Source organism: Lagenorhynchus albirostris, chromosome 2 (assembly GCF_949774975.1).
Source record: "Lagenorhynchus albirostris chromosome 2, mLagAlb1.1, whole genome shotgun sequence".
In the NCBI taxonomy this organism is placed as follows: domain Eukaryota; kingdom Metazoa; phylum Chordata; class Mammalia; order Artiodactyla; family Delphinidae; genus Lagenorhynchus; species Lagenorhynchus albirostris.
Window position 1 is genome coordinate 78461786 of NC_083096.1, and position 17155 is coordinate 78478940.

The following is a 17155-nucleotide window of genomic DNA, read 5'->3' on the forward strand; positions in this document are numbered from 1 at the left end:
GGCCTTATTTGAGCCTCAGGAGAATAACCCTAAGTACGAGGTACGTATTATGATCTCCATTGCACAGAGAGAAAAGTGAGATTCAGAATGGCTGAGGGATTTGCAGACACACTGTAAGTGCTGGCAGGAATAGAACTGTCTGTCTCCAGAGCCCTGGTCTGTTAGACCAAGTGGCTTTACAGACAAGCTCCAGGTGAGGCTTAAACTTCCTACTACCTGGTATCTCTCCCTGATGCACTGACACGTAAAAATTCCATCCTGTCTACCGCAATGCCCAGAGGATGCCCTAGCTAGGGAAGGCTCTGCTGATGACCCCTAAGCCAGATCTGCCTCAGAGCCCACACACCAGCATCTTGGTAACTTCATTTTTCTCCCAGTACCCATTTAACAGGAAGAGGAAAGTCAGGAAACCTAGGTTTGGGTACTAGTTTCATCACTGCCCCGTGGTCTTTGGTCAAGTCACTGAATTTCTTTGGGCCTCAGTTCCTCTACATATTAAGTAGTGACTGCCAATTCCATCAACAAGGAAAGATAGGGCAATATATGAGATAACCCATGAAAGTCCTTTAAAAACACAGTATTGCCCTCTAGGGCTAATTACTAAATAATAATGAGCTAACGAACACATTGCCTGGCATATGGTAGGCAGACAGTAACTTCAAAATGAATACAAATCCCTGGCACAGAGAAGCAGGAAAAAGAAAGAACCCCTTTTTTCAGAGATGTCTCAAGATAAAAGAAAATGTTGGCCAAATTAAGGAGTGGAGTGGTCTTGGCTTTTTCTGGTATCTGTCAAATAAAGGAGGGGGCTTTTCTCTTTTCTGAGGCCCCTTTTTCCCCTAATCCAATAATATTCCTCTTAACCTCTTTTCATTTACCATACTAATTAATTCCTGTATTTTAGACTCATATAGAAATGTATCCTTTCAAAATGCTCTCATATATCATTTCTTTAACTCTTTAGTGCCACCTTGTGAGGTATATATCAATAGAATAAATATTATTCCCACTTGGAAAATGAGGAAACAGGGCATGGCAAATCAACGGACTTGCCCAAGTTTACACAGCAAGTTACTGGCTAACTAGATCAGAATCCAGGTTTTCTGACTCCACTCTGTTTAGGTTTCTCACACACACACACACACACACACACACACACACACACACACACACACACACACACACACACACACACACACACACACACACACACACTCCCCTTCCCACCATCTCTATTTCCCACCCTCTCTATTTAAAAAGTGATTTAAAAAGAATGAGAAAATCCAGGGTATCTTCATAAGTAAGGAAGCAAAATGTCCCATCATACTGGTAAGAACACTACCCTGTTTGATCTTTTGAGGGCTTGCTTGCCAGGTAGATAGGAGTGGTTTGGACTCTTAGTTTAAATAGATTCTGGTTTATGGGGAAAAAAGTAATTCATGACTTGCCCCATCTTCCTTTAGTCAGCAAATACTTGAGTATGTCCTGTATGCAAGGTACTAGGGTCCTATGTGCTGTATCAGGCAGGAGCTGGAGCTTCGTGGAATATCAGGCAGAGGGACTCCTAAAAAATCAAAACCCTCCAAAGTAATTTTCAGATTCCAGAACAGATGCATGTGGGCTGGAGAACCTTCCCTGCCTATTTGCTCCTGGAGATGTTACATAAATCTCTGGTTTTCTCTCTCATTAACCTGCACCGCTGCACTGCCTCATCTTATCATCCTGCCCCTACCTTCCCTTACTTTGTCTCCCTTTGTCTTGCTACTCATCCCTCTTCCCATAAGCCATACTCCTCCCCGGTCCTGTTCTTCAAGCTTTACTTCTCTCTACCAGGTGAACCTTGTGGCACCTGACTTGGGTTCTATGAACTGAGACTATTTCTGAAGACCAATTCGAAAGTGAGAAATCTCAGAGTAACAACTTATGGGTTCCATTTCTCATTTTCACAGCACTGTCTCCTCAGTGAGCTTGACATTACCGCACACACAAACCACAAAAATAACTCAGATAACTCAATGTCCTTCTTTGGTGGAGATAAGATACTGGTGGCGGGAGCTTCCCTGGTGGCGCAGTGGTTGAGAGACCGCCTGCCGATGCAGGGGACACGGGTTCGTGCCCTGGTCTGGGAAGATCCCACATGCCGCGGAGCGGCTGGGTCCGTGAGCCATGGTCGCTGAGCCTGCGTGTGCGGAGCCTGTGCTCCGCATCGGGAGAGGCCACAACAGTGAGAGGCCCGCATACCGCAAAAAAAAAAAGATACTGGGGGTACTACTCATGGTGGGGTTACCTCCCTAACTGCATCACCATGGATAAGACACAACTGTCAGTAGCTTTATTCTTAAATTGACTATTTTATAAGTAACTCCACCTAAGCGACGAAGAAGTGGGCCATCAGAGATAAGGATTTTGAATTGCTGCCTGTATATTTACTGGGCAAAAACTGTTATCCAAACAGTTGTTTACCTAAAAACAAGCACCTTGGCTTTTGTAGAGTAAATGGGACATAGAGGTTTTGACTAGGCACTTCAATCTCTGGAAGAGAGGTCATTAAAAGCATGAGACCTTAATTAGGGCTTCCCTGGTGGCGCCGTGGTTGAGAGTCCGCCTGCCGATGCAGGGGACACGGGTTTGTGTCCCGGTCTGGGAAGATCCCACATGCCGCCTGCGCGTCCATAGCCTGTGCTCCGCAACGGGAGAGGCCACAACAGTGAGAGGCCCGCGTACCGCAAAAAAATTTAAAAAAAGCATGAGACCTTAATTAAAATGACGTTTTTAGGGACTTCCCTAGTGGTCCAGTGGTTAAGAGTCCACGCTGCCACGGGAGGGGGGCCCTGGTCAGGGAACTAAGATCCCACATGCCGCGCGGTGTGGCCAAAAGATTGAAAAAAAAAATGATGTTTTTAAAGGAAAAAAATAAAGGACCGGTAATAATGTAATCAGCTCTGTAAATCTTAAATAAAAATATGAATCTTTGATCCTTAATAAAGAAATGCCAACTTCTGGCATAAAACATCCTGAAGGTAAGGCTCATTTCTTAGACTTAAAAAAATTTTTTTTTTGGCTGTACTGCATGGCATGCGGGATCTTAGTTCCCTGACCAGGGCCCCCTGCAGTGGAAGCAAGGAGTCATAACCACTGGACCGCCAGGCAAGTCCCTAGACTTCTTGATATTGTTAGCTGAGTAGGCACAATGGAAGCAGGTGAATAATGAGGAGAATGATATTAGAAAAATCTCTGTTCTTATTCCAGAGCTATCTTGCCAAGAGAAAGGCAAGCACAGGTAATCCTGCTTGGAGGAAGGAGGTTTCTGTTTATTTGAAAAGACTATGTAACTTGTAAAACGCTGCATTTAAAACTTGTCTCCCCTAGCCTTAAAAGTAAGGCTGCCTTACTTTTTTTATTATTAAAAAAAAAACAACCAAAACACAACAGAACTTATTAGATCTTAGCTCTTAGCTGTAATATAGACAAAAGGCTTAGGGCTTCGCATGAGTGTAAGGTGAAGAAACAATGGTAGAGAGCTGAGAGGAATGGGGAAAAGGGAGATGGATCAGATGACCCTTCACCTCTTCCCTCTACTTCTTGAACTGCTGATTAATGTAGTGGGAGGATGACAGGAATCCAACCATTTTGTGTAGTGATTTTGTATCCCCAACTTGGAGACAGCAGTCAATCTTACTTACTATTATTAGTCAAATTTCGGTGGTTTACTATATACCAAAGTTCTAAGTGTTTTAAATGTATTCTCTCATTTCATTTAGTCCTTATGCTCCTATGAGGAGGTACTTTATTACTCTCCTTTTTTTTTTTTCTTTTGCGGTACGTGGGCCTCTCACTGTTGTGGCCTCTCCCGTTGCGGAGCACAGGATCCGGACGCGCAGGCTCAGTGGCCATGGCTCATGGGCCCAGCCGCTCCGCGGCATGTGGGATCTTCCTGGACCGGGGCACGAACCCCTGTCCCCTGCATCGGCAGGCGGACTCTCAACCACTGCGCCACCAGGGAAGCCCTACTCTCTTTTTATAGATGAGGAACCTGAGCCACAGAGACTTAATAACATTCCCAAAGCCACATAACTTGACACAGATTTGAGCCTAGGCTATCTGATGCTAGAGAATGTTAATCAACATAAAAGGTCTAAAAAATTTATTACAAAGCACCAAAGAGGGACTGTGATATGATTTGAGCACACGATAATTTCCTGGTATTAATGACATTATCAGTTTCCACTGCTTTCAAGAGAAGTGAAATTGACACCAGTGGTTAAGAGTCCACGCTTCCACTGCAGGGGGTCCTGGTCAGGGAACTAAGATCCCACATGCCGCGTGGTGCGGCCAAAAGATTGAAAAAAGAAATGATGACTCCTTTTTAAATGAGTCATTTAAAACAAACAAACAAACAAATAAATAAATTTATTTATTTATGGCTGCATTAGGTCTTAGTTGCTGCACGGGGGCTTTCTCCAGTTGCAGCGAGCGGGGGCGACTCTTCGTTGCAGTGTGTGGGCTTCTCATTGCAGTGGCTTCTCTTGTTGCAGAGCATGGCCTCTAGATGCATGGGCTTCAGTAGTTGTGGCACGTGGGCTCTAGAGCACAGGCTCAGTAGTTGTTGCGCATGGGCTTAGTTGCTCTGTGGCATGTGGGATCTTCCCAGCCCAGGGATTGAACCCGAGTCCCCTGCATCGGCAGGTGGATTCTTAACCACTGTGCCACTAGGGAAGTCCCACTGACACCAGAATTTATTATTTGTCTTGACAGACTTTAAATATCCTTTGGGTAGAGGCAATGCCTTCTCTAAGTTTTGTGTAAAGCCAGCTCATGCCTCATCACATATATTCCCATAAATAGTTATTAACCCCAAAGAAACAAAAACAAATCACTTATATCTTTTCACAAAATGGATTTTTATTGTAGTCATACATGGTTTCTCAGTACCACAGAAAATTGCAATTTAGGGACAATTTTTGGATGGTTCTTACAGAAATATGATGGGTTTTCAGAAATGAGTTGTTCAGGAATGTGGTTAATGAAAAATAAAAGGGGTCAAGAGAAGCATCTACAGTATGTGCATCTAATTTTTACTTTTTAAAACTCCTTTAAGCTCTGATAACCCTTTTTTCAAGTAAGATCCCAACAAAATTTGCCAGAAACTGAAGTGATTGTGCTATCAAATACAAGGAATACATTTAGTTATTTGATAAAGAAAACATGAGAGAAGTGTGCTGGAATGGGCTCAGACTTATTCTCAACTCACCACTGGAGTCTTGGTGTCTGTGCCAACAGTTCAGGAATCAGCAGGCTACCTGGAGATGGGTTATAACAAGAAGCACAAAACCCAAGGCTCTTCTCCAACACCCCTCTGGTCAGTGGAGAAAGCCTGCAGCGAGGCAAGAGGGGAAGTTGCGCCATTCTTTTCACCTCTCCATCACCATTTCATCTTCTGCTTGCTAACCTTGATGTAACTTGAGAGCTGTCCTTGCTTCGGCTGTGCAGTCCAGAAGCCAGAACTTCCTCTAGGAAACTGACCAGTAGACTTGAGGTTACTCAAGGGAAAAAAAAAAAGCATCTCCAAAACAGAATGTCTTGCTCATGACATTTAACTAGATGAAAGGTTATCATGAATGGAAGAAGCACTGGTCTGATATTTGGGTGCAGAATAGAAGCATCAGTTGAGCACTAAAACATCCAGACTAGAAGGAGAACCCCTTTGTGCGCTTCCCCAGGGTTCTCACTGTGTCTTTTAGCGTTAAACTTGTGAGATCTGTTAAGACTAATATTTCAAGTTTGAAATTTCTAGTCAGGAACCCAGAAGTTTTAAGGGCAAGGCTACTATCAACTCAGAACCATGTTCTATCAGCACCTCTTATCTAACTCTTGAAACTGCCTCAAAACTTGTATTGTGCCTCTAGTCTTTTCTTTATCCAGTCTACTCTCCAAAGTGGCACCAACTTTCTAAGATACAGATTATATCCTGTTGCATACTCTCCCCTCTTCTGCTTTAAAACCTTTCTTTTGCTTACAGAATAATACAGATTAAAATTCAAGGCCCTTCATAATGTGGCCTCCTAATAATACTTGTATTTCTTTTGTTCTGAGAACTGGTTTGAGCTGTGTGTGTGTATACATATAAACATAGTATATGTATATATGCTATTATCCTCATTCAAAAAATGAAGAAACCAAGCTATAGAGAAGTTAAGTGACTTGCTAAGATCACAAAAGCTAGTTAGTGTCTTAGCTGGGATTCAAACCCAGCTCTAGAATCTGTGCCCTTCAGTACCACACAATACTCTCACTTGTCTGGTTCTATCTCCCACCAACCATGCAGCCTATATGCCTTCCATGCCCAACCACTCACTGTTCCCTAAACATGTCCTGAGCTTCCATACCTTTATGCTTTTGCTCTTATTATGTCCTATGTCTGAAATGATAGCGGACATTTGTCTGATGAAATCCCTTTTATCCTTTAAGGCTGAGGATTAAAAGCCACCTTTTCTGTGAAGCTTTCCCAAACTCTCCTCCATGCTGAACTAATCACCCCCATCATTATTATCACTTTGTCCTAGTGCTATTTTAGCACCATATTATTATTACTTAGGTACTCTATACATTATTGATGCCAAAATAGACTGTGAGTTATTTAGGGTGGGACTAACACTTATTCATCTTGGCTCTCCAGGGTTTACCACAGAGGCGGACACCTAGTAGGTACCCAATAAAGGTATACGGAATAAATGAAGTAATTAAAATAGCTACCCATTGGCAAGAAAGCCTTCTCTATAACACAGGAGTTTTGGGGGTATTACTTATAAGTATGCTGGACTCGTTCTCAGGATACGGATCTATAGCAGATTGAGGGTTGGAGAAATGACCAGGTACCTTATTATTACCACAGCTGTACAGTCTTAGACCTGGAAGATTCTAGGCTTAGAAAATTTAAATTCCAAACTCCTTTGCAAAAGAAGAAAATAGTGAAGTAGAGGGAAAGGAGCGGAAGCTAAATTCATCTATTCCTCTACTGAACACCTCTGTTAATACTGGCACCTCTGTCTAGCCTGGCTCTTTGGCCAGTTGGACAGGAGACACTTTGAGGCCAGAAAACAAGTGTCAGGAAATGAGGCAGCATTGCCTTTCTTTTTTGAAAGATAACACAGAAGTTATTGATTAGGGACTTTTAGTAAGAATGAAACAAATATGCTGGGAAACTCTATAGGAATTTATGAGGTGATCTTTGCTTCACATGAGACTCCTACATGTGCAAAGGAAAGGAGTAACTTTCCTGAAATTATACTTAAAGATCCTCCTCTGTGTATCAACAAGACCCCACATTCTTTTTTTTTTAAAATTTTAGGTATCTATTCTTTTTTAAAAAAAATAATTTTATTTATTTATTTATTATTTTTGGCTGCGTTGGGTCTTCGTTGCTGTGCACAGGCTTTCTCTAGTTGCAGCGAGCAGGGCTACTCTTTGTTGCAGTGTGTGGGCTTCTCACTGGGGTGGCTTCCTTGTTGCGGAGCACGGGCTCTAGGCGCACAGGCTTCAGTAGTTGTGGCTGGCAGGCTCTAGAGCGCAGGCTCAGTAGTTGTGGCGCACGGGCTTAGCTGTTCCACAGCATGTGGGATCTTCCTGGATCAGGGCTTGAACCCGTGTCCCCTGCAGTGGCAGGCGGATTCTTAACCACGGCGCCACCAGGGAAGCCCAAGACCCCACATTCTTGACTGCAAAGAGAAAACACTATATTTGCCAGGCCTAATTTTGTCCCCCAGGGCCATTGTGGCTTTTTAAAAAGTATCTATTTGGGGACTCTGATGAGTCATTGCAGAATGCTTTAAAAATTATAGGTGATGAACATATTGGTATCTGTACCCCAAACTTTAGACTATGTTTAAAAACAACAAAAAAGAATGATTTTTCTTTTCTAGATTTGTTTTAAATCAGTCTTACTTAAAAAGCAAACTCAAAAATCCCCTTCCCCTGTGGTACTATAATCCAATTCAATTCAGCTCAGTTCAATTAAATTTAACCAGTATTTACTGAGCATCCATTATGCGGTAGGCACTGAACTAGGTGTTCATATGAACACTTGTTATGACTCCTGACTTTAAGGGGCTCTCAGAGAGATACACAATCACAATGCAACATGAGAGATGGTATACACAGTGATGGTACCAGGAGCTAATCTAGTGGATTAGCACTATTGCTTGCCTTGGTTTGTGCTGTCATCAAGGGTGATTTCCCAGCTCTATGTAGAGAAGGAAGGTGGGCAGAAAAAATCCCTGATTTTAAAAAGTCAACCTCAAAAAGTCTTGCATCACACATTGAAAAACAAGTTTCTTCACTTTTAAGTCTTTGGTAAGGGACTAGACACTAACATTTATAGGATTTTAAATTTTAATTACTAAAATAATTAAGCTGAACAACTGTGTTCCTAAACAAAGCTACATATTATAACAAAACTCTATCTATCTATCTATCTATCTCCTCTTTTTTTTTTACTATACTCCACAGATAGAAATTACATGTGAGTTTCTTATTATAACAAAGACATTGTGGGAATTTAGAATCAAATCTGAAGAGTGGTATGATGAAAAAAATGAATGGACATTCTGGGGGGGCAGGAAAACAGAAAAAGACTTACAGGAAAATAATGAGAAAAAACCCCGAGATATTTGCCTTAATGGAGTAATAAGCTTCTAATTATAGCCAAATACTTAGCTGGAACATAGGAATTAGTGAGAGAGAGGGATAAGATGGAACTTTTATTTTTTTTTTAAGACTTATTATTATTTATTTTATTTTTGGCCTTGTCGGGTCTTAGCTGCAGCACACGGGATCTTTTGTTGCAGCACACGGGATCTTTTGTTGCGGTGCGTGGGCTTCTCTCTAGTTGTGGCGTGCGGGTTTTCTCTTCTCTAGTTGTGGCCCACGGGCTCCAGAGCATGCAGGCTCTAGCTGGGGCATACGAGCTCAGTAGTTGTGGTGCGTGGGCTTAGTTGCCCCGCAGCATGTGGGATCTTGGTTCCTCGACCAGGGATGGAACCCATGTCCCCTGCATTGTAAGGGAGATTCTTTACTACTGGACCACCAGGGAAGTCCCAAGATGGAACTTTTTCTTTTTTTAACATCTTTATTGGAGTATAATTGCTTTACAATGTTGTGTTAGTTTCTGCTGTATAACAAAGTGAATCAGCTATATGTATACATATATCCCCATATCCCCTCCCTCTTGCGTCTCCCTCCCATCCTCCCTATCCCTCCCCTCTAGGTGGTCACAAAGCACCGAGCTGATCTCCCTGTGCTATGCAGTATCTTCCCACTAGCTGCCTATTTTACATTTGGTAGTGTATATATGTCAGTGTTACTCTCTCACTTCGTCCCAGCTTACCCTTCCCCCCCCCCGTGTCCTCAAGTCCATTCTTTACATCTGTGTCTTTATTCCTGTCCTGCCCCTAGGTTCATCGGAAGCTTTTTTTTTTTTTTTAGATTCCATATATATATGTCAGCATACGGTGTTTGTGTTTCTCTTTCTGACTCACTTCACTTTGTATGACAGACTCTAGGTCCATCCACCTCACTACAAATAACTCAATTTTGTTTCTTTTTATGGCTGAGTAATATTCCATTGTATATATGTACCACATCTTCTTTATCCATTCACCAAGATGGAACTTTTAATACCTCAAAATACTGATTACAGTTGTCAGAGCTACCGCTGTGTTTTATACCTCTTTGCTTTTTGCACACACTATTCCCTCTGTCTAGAAAGCTGTCTCATCCCTCTCGCATTTTATCTAGTGGAACGATGCATCTTTTAAAACCCAACTCGCTCTCACAATATTCCTCTAGGAATTTATTTGTTTACAAGCCTATGAGTTTTTTGAGGGTACAAGTAATACATGAATACATTCCTTTTGTAAAAGTTGTAAATAGTATACATAAAGCTCAAGTCTTCCATGACTCTTCTTCTCCCCATTAGTCTCTCTAGAGATAACAATTTGATCAACAGACATTTATTAAGCACCTATGTGCCAGGCACTGTTCCAGAAGCTGTGAATATAGCAGTAAGTGAAGTAAAAAAATTCTGCTCTCATGGAATTTATATTCCACTGGGGGAGGAGGGAAGACAAGCAAAATTGATAAGTAAAATATAATAATAATGGTGAAAACATATCACTTATTATATGCGAGGTACTATTCTAATGAGATAGAAACTATCCTATTTTACAAAGAAATTGAGGCACAGGAATCAAGTCTTATATCTTGAAAGTGACCAGGTTGGGATGCAAACCCAGACAATCTTGTTCTCTTATTCAAGAGAACTCTCTCTATTAAGTTAGATGAAGAAAATGCTATGGAGAAAAATAAAGCAGGTTTGAAGGAGACTTGGAGGTGATAGTGGTGGTGTGAGATTTTAAATCTAGTGGTCAAGGAAGACCTCACTGAGAAACTGACATTTGAGCCAAGACTTGAATAAGGCAATGGAAGACATATCTGGGAGAGGAGCAAGCACAAGGGGTCCAAGGCCTGGTATGTTCAGGGAACAGGAAGGAGGCTGGTGTGGCTGGAGTGAAGTTGGGTAGTAAGAGATGAGATTAGAGAGATTAAGGGAAGGGGATGGAGGGGAGTGTGAAGATGAGATCATGTAAGGCCTGGTAAGGATTGTAAGGATTTTGATTTTTACTTTAAGTAAGATGGGAAACATCTGGAGGGTTCTGTGCAGAGATGTGACATGCCCTGAATTACATATTTTCTCAGGATCACTCTACTGCTGTATTGAGAACAGACCATAGGGGTTAAGGGTAAGGCAGTTGTAATGATCCCGATGGGAAGTGATGGTGGCATGAACCAGGTTGGTAGTGGTGAGGGGGCATCAGATTCTGGACACACTTTGAAGGGAAGGATCACAAGATTTACTGGTAAATCAGGATGTAGGTGAGAGAAAGAGGGGAGTCACGAAGACAACAAGGTTTTTGGCCTAAGAAATTAGAAGAATGGATAAGTCTGAGGGGTATTATATTTAAGAAGAAATATCAGAAGCTTGGTTTGATCATTGTTAAATATGGATGTTTATTAGACATTCAAGTGGAAGTGTCAAATAGTTAGATATATAAATCTGGAGTCGGGGGGAGAAGCTCAGACTAAAAATAGAGGTTCTCGATGGGGAAGGGTGTGATTTTATGCCCAGAGGACATCTGGCAATGTCTGGAAACATTTTTGGTTGCCATAACTGCTGGGGTGCTACTGGCATCTGGTGTGTAGAGGCCAGGGATGTTGCTGACCATCCTATAATGCACAGGACAGTTCCCCACAACAAAGAATTGTCTGTCCTCAAATACTAACAGTGCTGAAGTTGAAAAACTCTAGACTAGAGATGTAAATCTGGGAGTCATTAGAGGATAAAATTTAAAGCCACGAGACTACATGGGAGTGAAGTGCAGACAAGAAGAGAGGTAGTCCAAGGACAGAGTTCCAGGGATTCCAAAAACAGGAGAAATGAACAAAAGAGACAGAGAAGGAATGGCAAGTGAGGGAGGAGGACTAGGCGAGTACAGTCTCGGGAAGCTAAGTGACAAAAGTCTTTCAAAATGAAGGAACTGATCAACTGTGTCAAATGCTGCTGCAAGTAAAATGAGTACTAAAAGGTGACTGACTTTAGCCATGTGGAGATCCCTGGAACCACAACAGAAGCAATTGTGGGGATTGATGGGCATGAAAGCCTGAATGGAGTGGCTTAAGAGAAGAGGTAAGGTTTAAAAGAAGGTAGAGGTTTAAGAGAATATATAAGGAGAGGAATCAGAGGCAGTGAGTAAAAACAACTCTTGAAGAATTTTGCTATAAAAGAGAACAGAGAAATAGTATAGAATGTGGAAAGAGATAGGAGGTTAATAGAAGGTTTTTAAAGAAGGGGAAAAATCCTAGCATGTTTCTATGCTTCTGTGAATGATCCAATAGAGTGGGAAATTGAGAGAGGAGCAGGTTTGGAGTGATGCCCTGGGGTAGGTGAGGGGATGCAATCTGGCGCCCCAGTAGGAGGGCTGGGGTTAGCCAGGAGCATTCTCCACTGTGATGTGAAGGCAGAGGATAGCAGCAGTAGTGGGAGCTGTGCAAGTTCTCTTCTAATGACTTCTCTTACCAGTTAATGTACACCTCGAGTAATATTTTCTTGATGTGTGTATCCTTAGTATAAAGTAGATGTTGAATTAAGTATTTGCTGAAGGAATACATGAATCAGATTCATATTTTTTAAAGAAGTTAAGACCTCAGCTTAAATGTCACCTATCATGCTATACTTTTGCTAAATATTCAACAGCAATTTTGTCAGGAGTAAGGAAAAATTCTGGCTTTCAACATTTATGTCGGAAAATATTAGGAATCTCACACACACACATCATCTTGCTCCTCACTGGATGTATATACTTTACCCAGAAAGAACTCATTATTTCTCAAATGGGCTGTACCTTTCCCCACCACCTCCTGTCCTCAATTATGCTGTTTTCTCAGTCCTGAATGCTCTTTCTTCCTATGGAAATCCAACTTACTCTTTAAGGTCTAGCACAAATGCTCTCTCCACTGTGAAGCATTTCCTGATTACTCTGCCAGAGTTAATTATATCTATTTTGGATGCATTTTATTTAACTTACATACATTAACACTTCTCAAATTTCTGTTCCTAAGAACCCCTAACAACAGAAGACAATGAATCTATTAGTCCTGAGGGTACAGTCCAAATTGGTTTACCAGCTTACATCTTTCTTTGAGGTCTGGTATTTTGTTTTAAAAATACATAACAATTTTGTTATTTTTCATAAAAGGACCTTTTAAATTTCAACATAAACATATTTTTGACAAGGAATTTAAATTAAATTCCAGTTAAATTATTTAATTCTACCCCTGAACATCCCCTCTCCCCGGCAATTCTAAGAAAACAGACACTCCAAAAGATGTGTCATGTTTATTTGGTGCCTTTGTGTGTCTCTGGTACTAATCATATCCTAATTTGAGAAATACAGATTTGTTTAAGTCCCCTATCTGGACATAAGATCATCAAAGATAGGGACATCTTATTTTCTTTGTATTTTAGGCCCTGCTTTGGAAGTGTACTTTATATAAAGCAGCTACTTAATAAATATCTTCCCTCTTGCTCCCAAACAGTATAATCATAACATTCTGTCAATATCCTTGGCTCACATTTTTTTCTTGCTGCTCTCTGACTGAAGCAATAGTAATAGCAATAGTAAACAAAACAAAACAAAAAAACCAACAACTCAAATATCTGTGGACAGGTGAATGGAGAAGCAAGCTGTGGTATGTTCACACAGTGGAATGGTACACAGCACCGACAAAGGAATGAACAAGGTTACATGGAACAATACAGATGAATCTTAGAAGCATGTTGAGTGAAAAAGTATAATACAATTTTTTTATTAAGCTCAAAAATAAGTAAAACTAAACAATGCATTGTTTAGAATTAGCGATAAAAATACAACTCTCCCCATCAAAGCAAGGGAATTAAACACAAAATTTAGGATAGTGCTTACTTGTCGTAGGGAGATAAAGGATGTAATTTCAGCACATCACACAGATAGATCCATGTTATTGGCAATTTTCTAGTCCTTAGGTGAAGGATCCCAGGGTATTCATTATATTTTCTAACTTATATTTACACATACTCTTTAATAAAAACATTATATTAAGATAGAATTAAGAAAAAAAGTTATATCTATAGGGTTTCTATACTCTGAAGTTTCTCACAATCTTTAGCATGCTAATGTGAATCTCTCTCCTTTCCAGGATACAGTGATTTTTCCAAACTTAGCTGGCTAAGAATCTTTTTAAATGCAATATCTATCGATATCTCCCCAAACAAATTTTCTATAGAACAGACCTTGGGAAACACTGAATTAAGATATAAAATATTTCCTTGATTATAACCAATTCCATTGAGGTTACTTTACCCTATGATACTTTCTTACAAACAGTGTAACTGCCTATTAAAAACTGTAGCTACTCCTTCCCAGTTCCCACCTTAGTACTGGACACCTGATTTATGAAAAAACAAAAAGCAAAGCAAAGCAAAACAAATAAATAGGAGCCCTTGGTCCTACTTCCTCTCCCCCTGTGAAGATACAGAACAAAAAAGCAGCCAATGGGATTCTGCATGTATCCAGCACTGTGCCTGTGTCATTCATTGGAGTATCACGCGAGGAGAAAGGACTATCCTCATAGTCCACAGGGCAAGAGATGGACTCCTCAAAGACTGAACTGCCTGTCGTATCAGTTACGTAAAGATACGAAAGGAGGTTATCATCTGAGAATGAAGAGAGCTACAGATGTACTTTCTCACCACTGGGAACATTCAAGACCACGTCAATTTGTCAGAGCAACCACAACTAGAGGAGTAGAATGGTGACCGCCATACCAAAACAAACAAAGAAACAAACAACCCCCCCAAACCCAACAGGAAACAAAGCTCCAAATTACCTATCTGTAGCAAACAGGATGTTGAAGACTCTGTGCAAGTCTATTAATTACAGAGGTACTAAGTCTGGAGGCTTCAAAGAGGAAATTTGTGTGAGCACAAATGGAAACCAAGTTACTAAAGCTTTTTCTCCAAAGACCACAGAAGTCACCTGGCAATTGGACTACCGTCAGAGTAAATTTTTACCACTGCCCCAGTATATTCCTACCTGGCATGATAATATAATTCTGCTCTCGAATTACGTTAAAGTAGTTTTCAAAACAAGTGATTTGGAAGTATGGGTGACAATAGAGGTGGTGACAATGAGTATCCAAAGTCTTTTTTTGTTTTTTGCGGTACACGGGCCTCTCACTGTTGTGGCCTCTCCCGCTGCGGAGCAACAGGCTCCGGATGCGCTGGCTCAGTGGCCATGGCTCACGGGCCCAGCCGCTCCGCGGCATGTGGGATCTTCCTGGACCGAGGCACAAACCCGTGTCCCCTGCATCGGCAGGCGGACTCTCAACCACTGTGCCACCAGGGAAGCCCCTAAAGTCTTTTTTACTTTATTTTCCCCAAATGTAATAGTAATAACAACAGCAGCAGCAAGCAACACATATTAAGTAAGTGCTTACCCTGCGCCAGATTCTCCTCTAATATTTTATATATATCACCCAATCATCATAACAATGATATAAGGAGCTATTATTACCTCCATTTTACAGTTGAGAAAACTGAGGCCCAAAAAAGTTAAATAATTTGCCTAAGGTCATACAAGTGGACATATGGCAAAACTAGGATTTAAAAAAGGTAGTCAGTCTGTCACTAGAGGCCTTGCTCTTAATTGCTGTGCTACACTGCCTCTTAGACCAGAGAGTACAATAAGGTGATTTATAAATAACAGGTCTCATTCAAGCCCAGAAGTTCTAATGATAATCCTAGTGAAAGAACTTATGTCCTAAAGGACGCATCATTCAATTGGGGAAGGTAATACAGTTTTGCAGGAGTGTGTAGAGGATAATCAACTACATACTTTGCTACTTAATAATCCCAAGGGACATCAATTGACCTTTAAAAATTTGTACAACATCTTTCTCATCATTAAAAAACATTAAAATGTAGATAACATAGGAAATAAAGAAGTAAACGAGTCTCTCGTGTATCACTACACAGGATTAGCATTTTTGAGCTTTTCCTTTCATTTAAAGTTTTTTATTGTCTAACCCATCAAATCCTGAAACAAATATGCAAACACTGGATAGGGTCTTACATACCACACAAAAAGGCACATCCTATAAACTTGTAAAAGATAATATCATTTTCCTAAACTGCAACCTTCTGGCTGCAAGGGACAGAAACCCATTCAAACTAGCTTAAGCAAAAGAAAAAAAGTGTACTCAACGACATGGGGGTGGGGGTCTATCACTGAACCAGTGTAAGATCAGTGCCTCAGAAGGGGCTGGAATCTGGAACTGGAGGCTGCTTTGAAACCAGACAGTACATACCTCTCTGAATCTGTCTCTATTTCTGACTTTTTCATTTATTGGTCTCTTCTTTTAGCTTTGCATTATTCATCTGCTTCTTTCTTCTTTCTTTTGAGTTGAAGTAAAATATTTTTAACTAATTTTCTCCATACAAATTGATGATTTTTTTTCTTTTCTGTAATCTATTTAAAAAAATTATTAGTTTTATTTATTTTTTTGGCTGCGTTGGGTCTTTGTTGTTGCGTGCAGGCTTTCCCTAGTTGTGGCGACTGGGGGCCACTCTTCGTTGCAGTGCGCAGGCTTCTCATTGCGGTGGCTTCTCTCATTGCAGAGCACGGGCTCTAGATGCGTGGGCTTCTGTAGTTGTGGCTCACAGGCTCTAGAGCACAGGCTCAGTGGTTGTGGTGCTCGGGCTTAGTTGCTCCGGGCTTAGTTGCTCTGTGGCATGTGGGATCTTCCTGGACCAGGGCTCAAACCTGTGTCCCCTGCACTGGCAGGCAGATTCTTAACTGCTGCACCACCAGGGAAGTCCCAAATTGATGATTTTTAAAAATTTGTTTATTTTTAAGAATCAGGAGCAGTTAACTTCAGGGTTAGAAGGGCATGGTGTGAAGCTATAAACGTAAAATTTTTCTGGCTGGCAAATTAGTATTTAAGCATCTTAAAAATGTTAATATTCTCTGATGCAGTAATTTCATCTCAACATTGCTAGTAGTGCATTGAATCTAGGATCCCAAAAATCTGAACCTGAATTCTAGCTTTGCACTTCCTTGCTATATGACCTAAGGCAAACTACTTAACTGTCTTCTCTTAATGTTTCAGTTTCTTCACTTGAAAATTGGAACCACAAGAATATTACCTTTCGGATCATGAAGATTAAATGAGATAATATATGAAATGAAGTCAGAAGATTGTCTGGCATATAGTACATGCCCAATTACTATTATCCCAAGTGAACAAATGGACAAGTGTGTAAAGATGTATATAAAATCATGTTTGTTATAGCACTGTTTATAAGAGTAAAAAAAATATAAACAATGAATATCAAAAAATATTTGTTTTGTTCACTGCAATATATCTAGTCTCAAGATAGCTCTTGGAATACATAGGTGCTCAGTAAGTACTTGCTGAGTGAACAAAAAACTGAGGATTGGTTAAATAATTTGTGGCATAATCGGACAATAGAATGCTATTCAGTTATTAAAAATGACATATATAA

The 17155-nt window shown here is 40.7% G+C and overlaps 1 protein-coding gene across 3 annotated transcripts in view; it reads right to left on the bottom strand.

Annotated features, from left to right (window-relative positions):
- Positions 1-4883: 4883 nt before the first annotated feature.
- The window catches only part of VPS45 (vacuolar protein sorting 45 homolog), a 67704-nt gene continuing 55432 nt past the window's right edge, over positions 4884-17155 (bottom strand). For all 3 annotated transcript variants that reach the window (XM_060139075.1, XM_060139076.1, XM_060139074.1), the window contains one exon: positions 4884-5518. In XM_060139075.1, the coding sequence (XP_059995058.1) occupies positions 5431-5518 (88 nt within the window). In that variant the 3' untranslated portion in view covers positions 4884-5430. The remainder of the gene's footprint in view (positions 5519-17155) is intronic.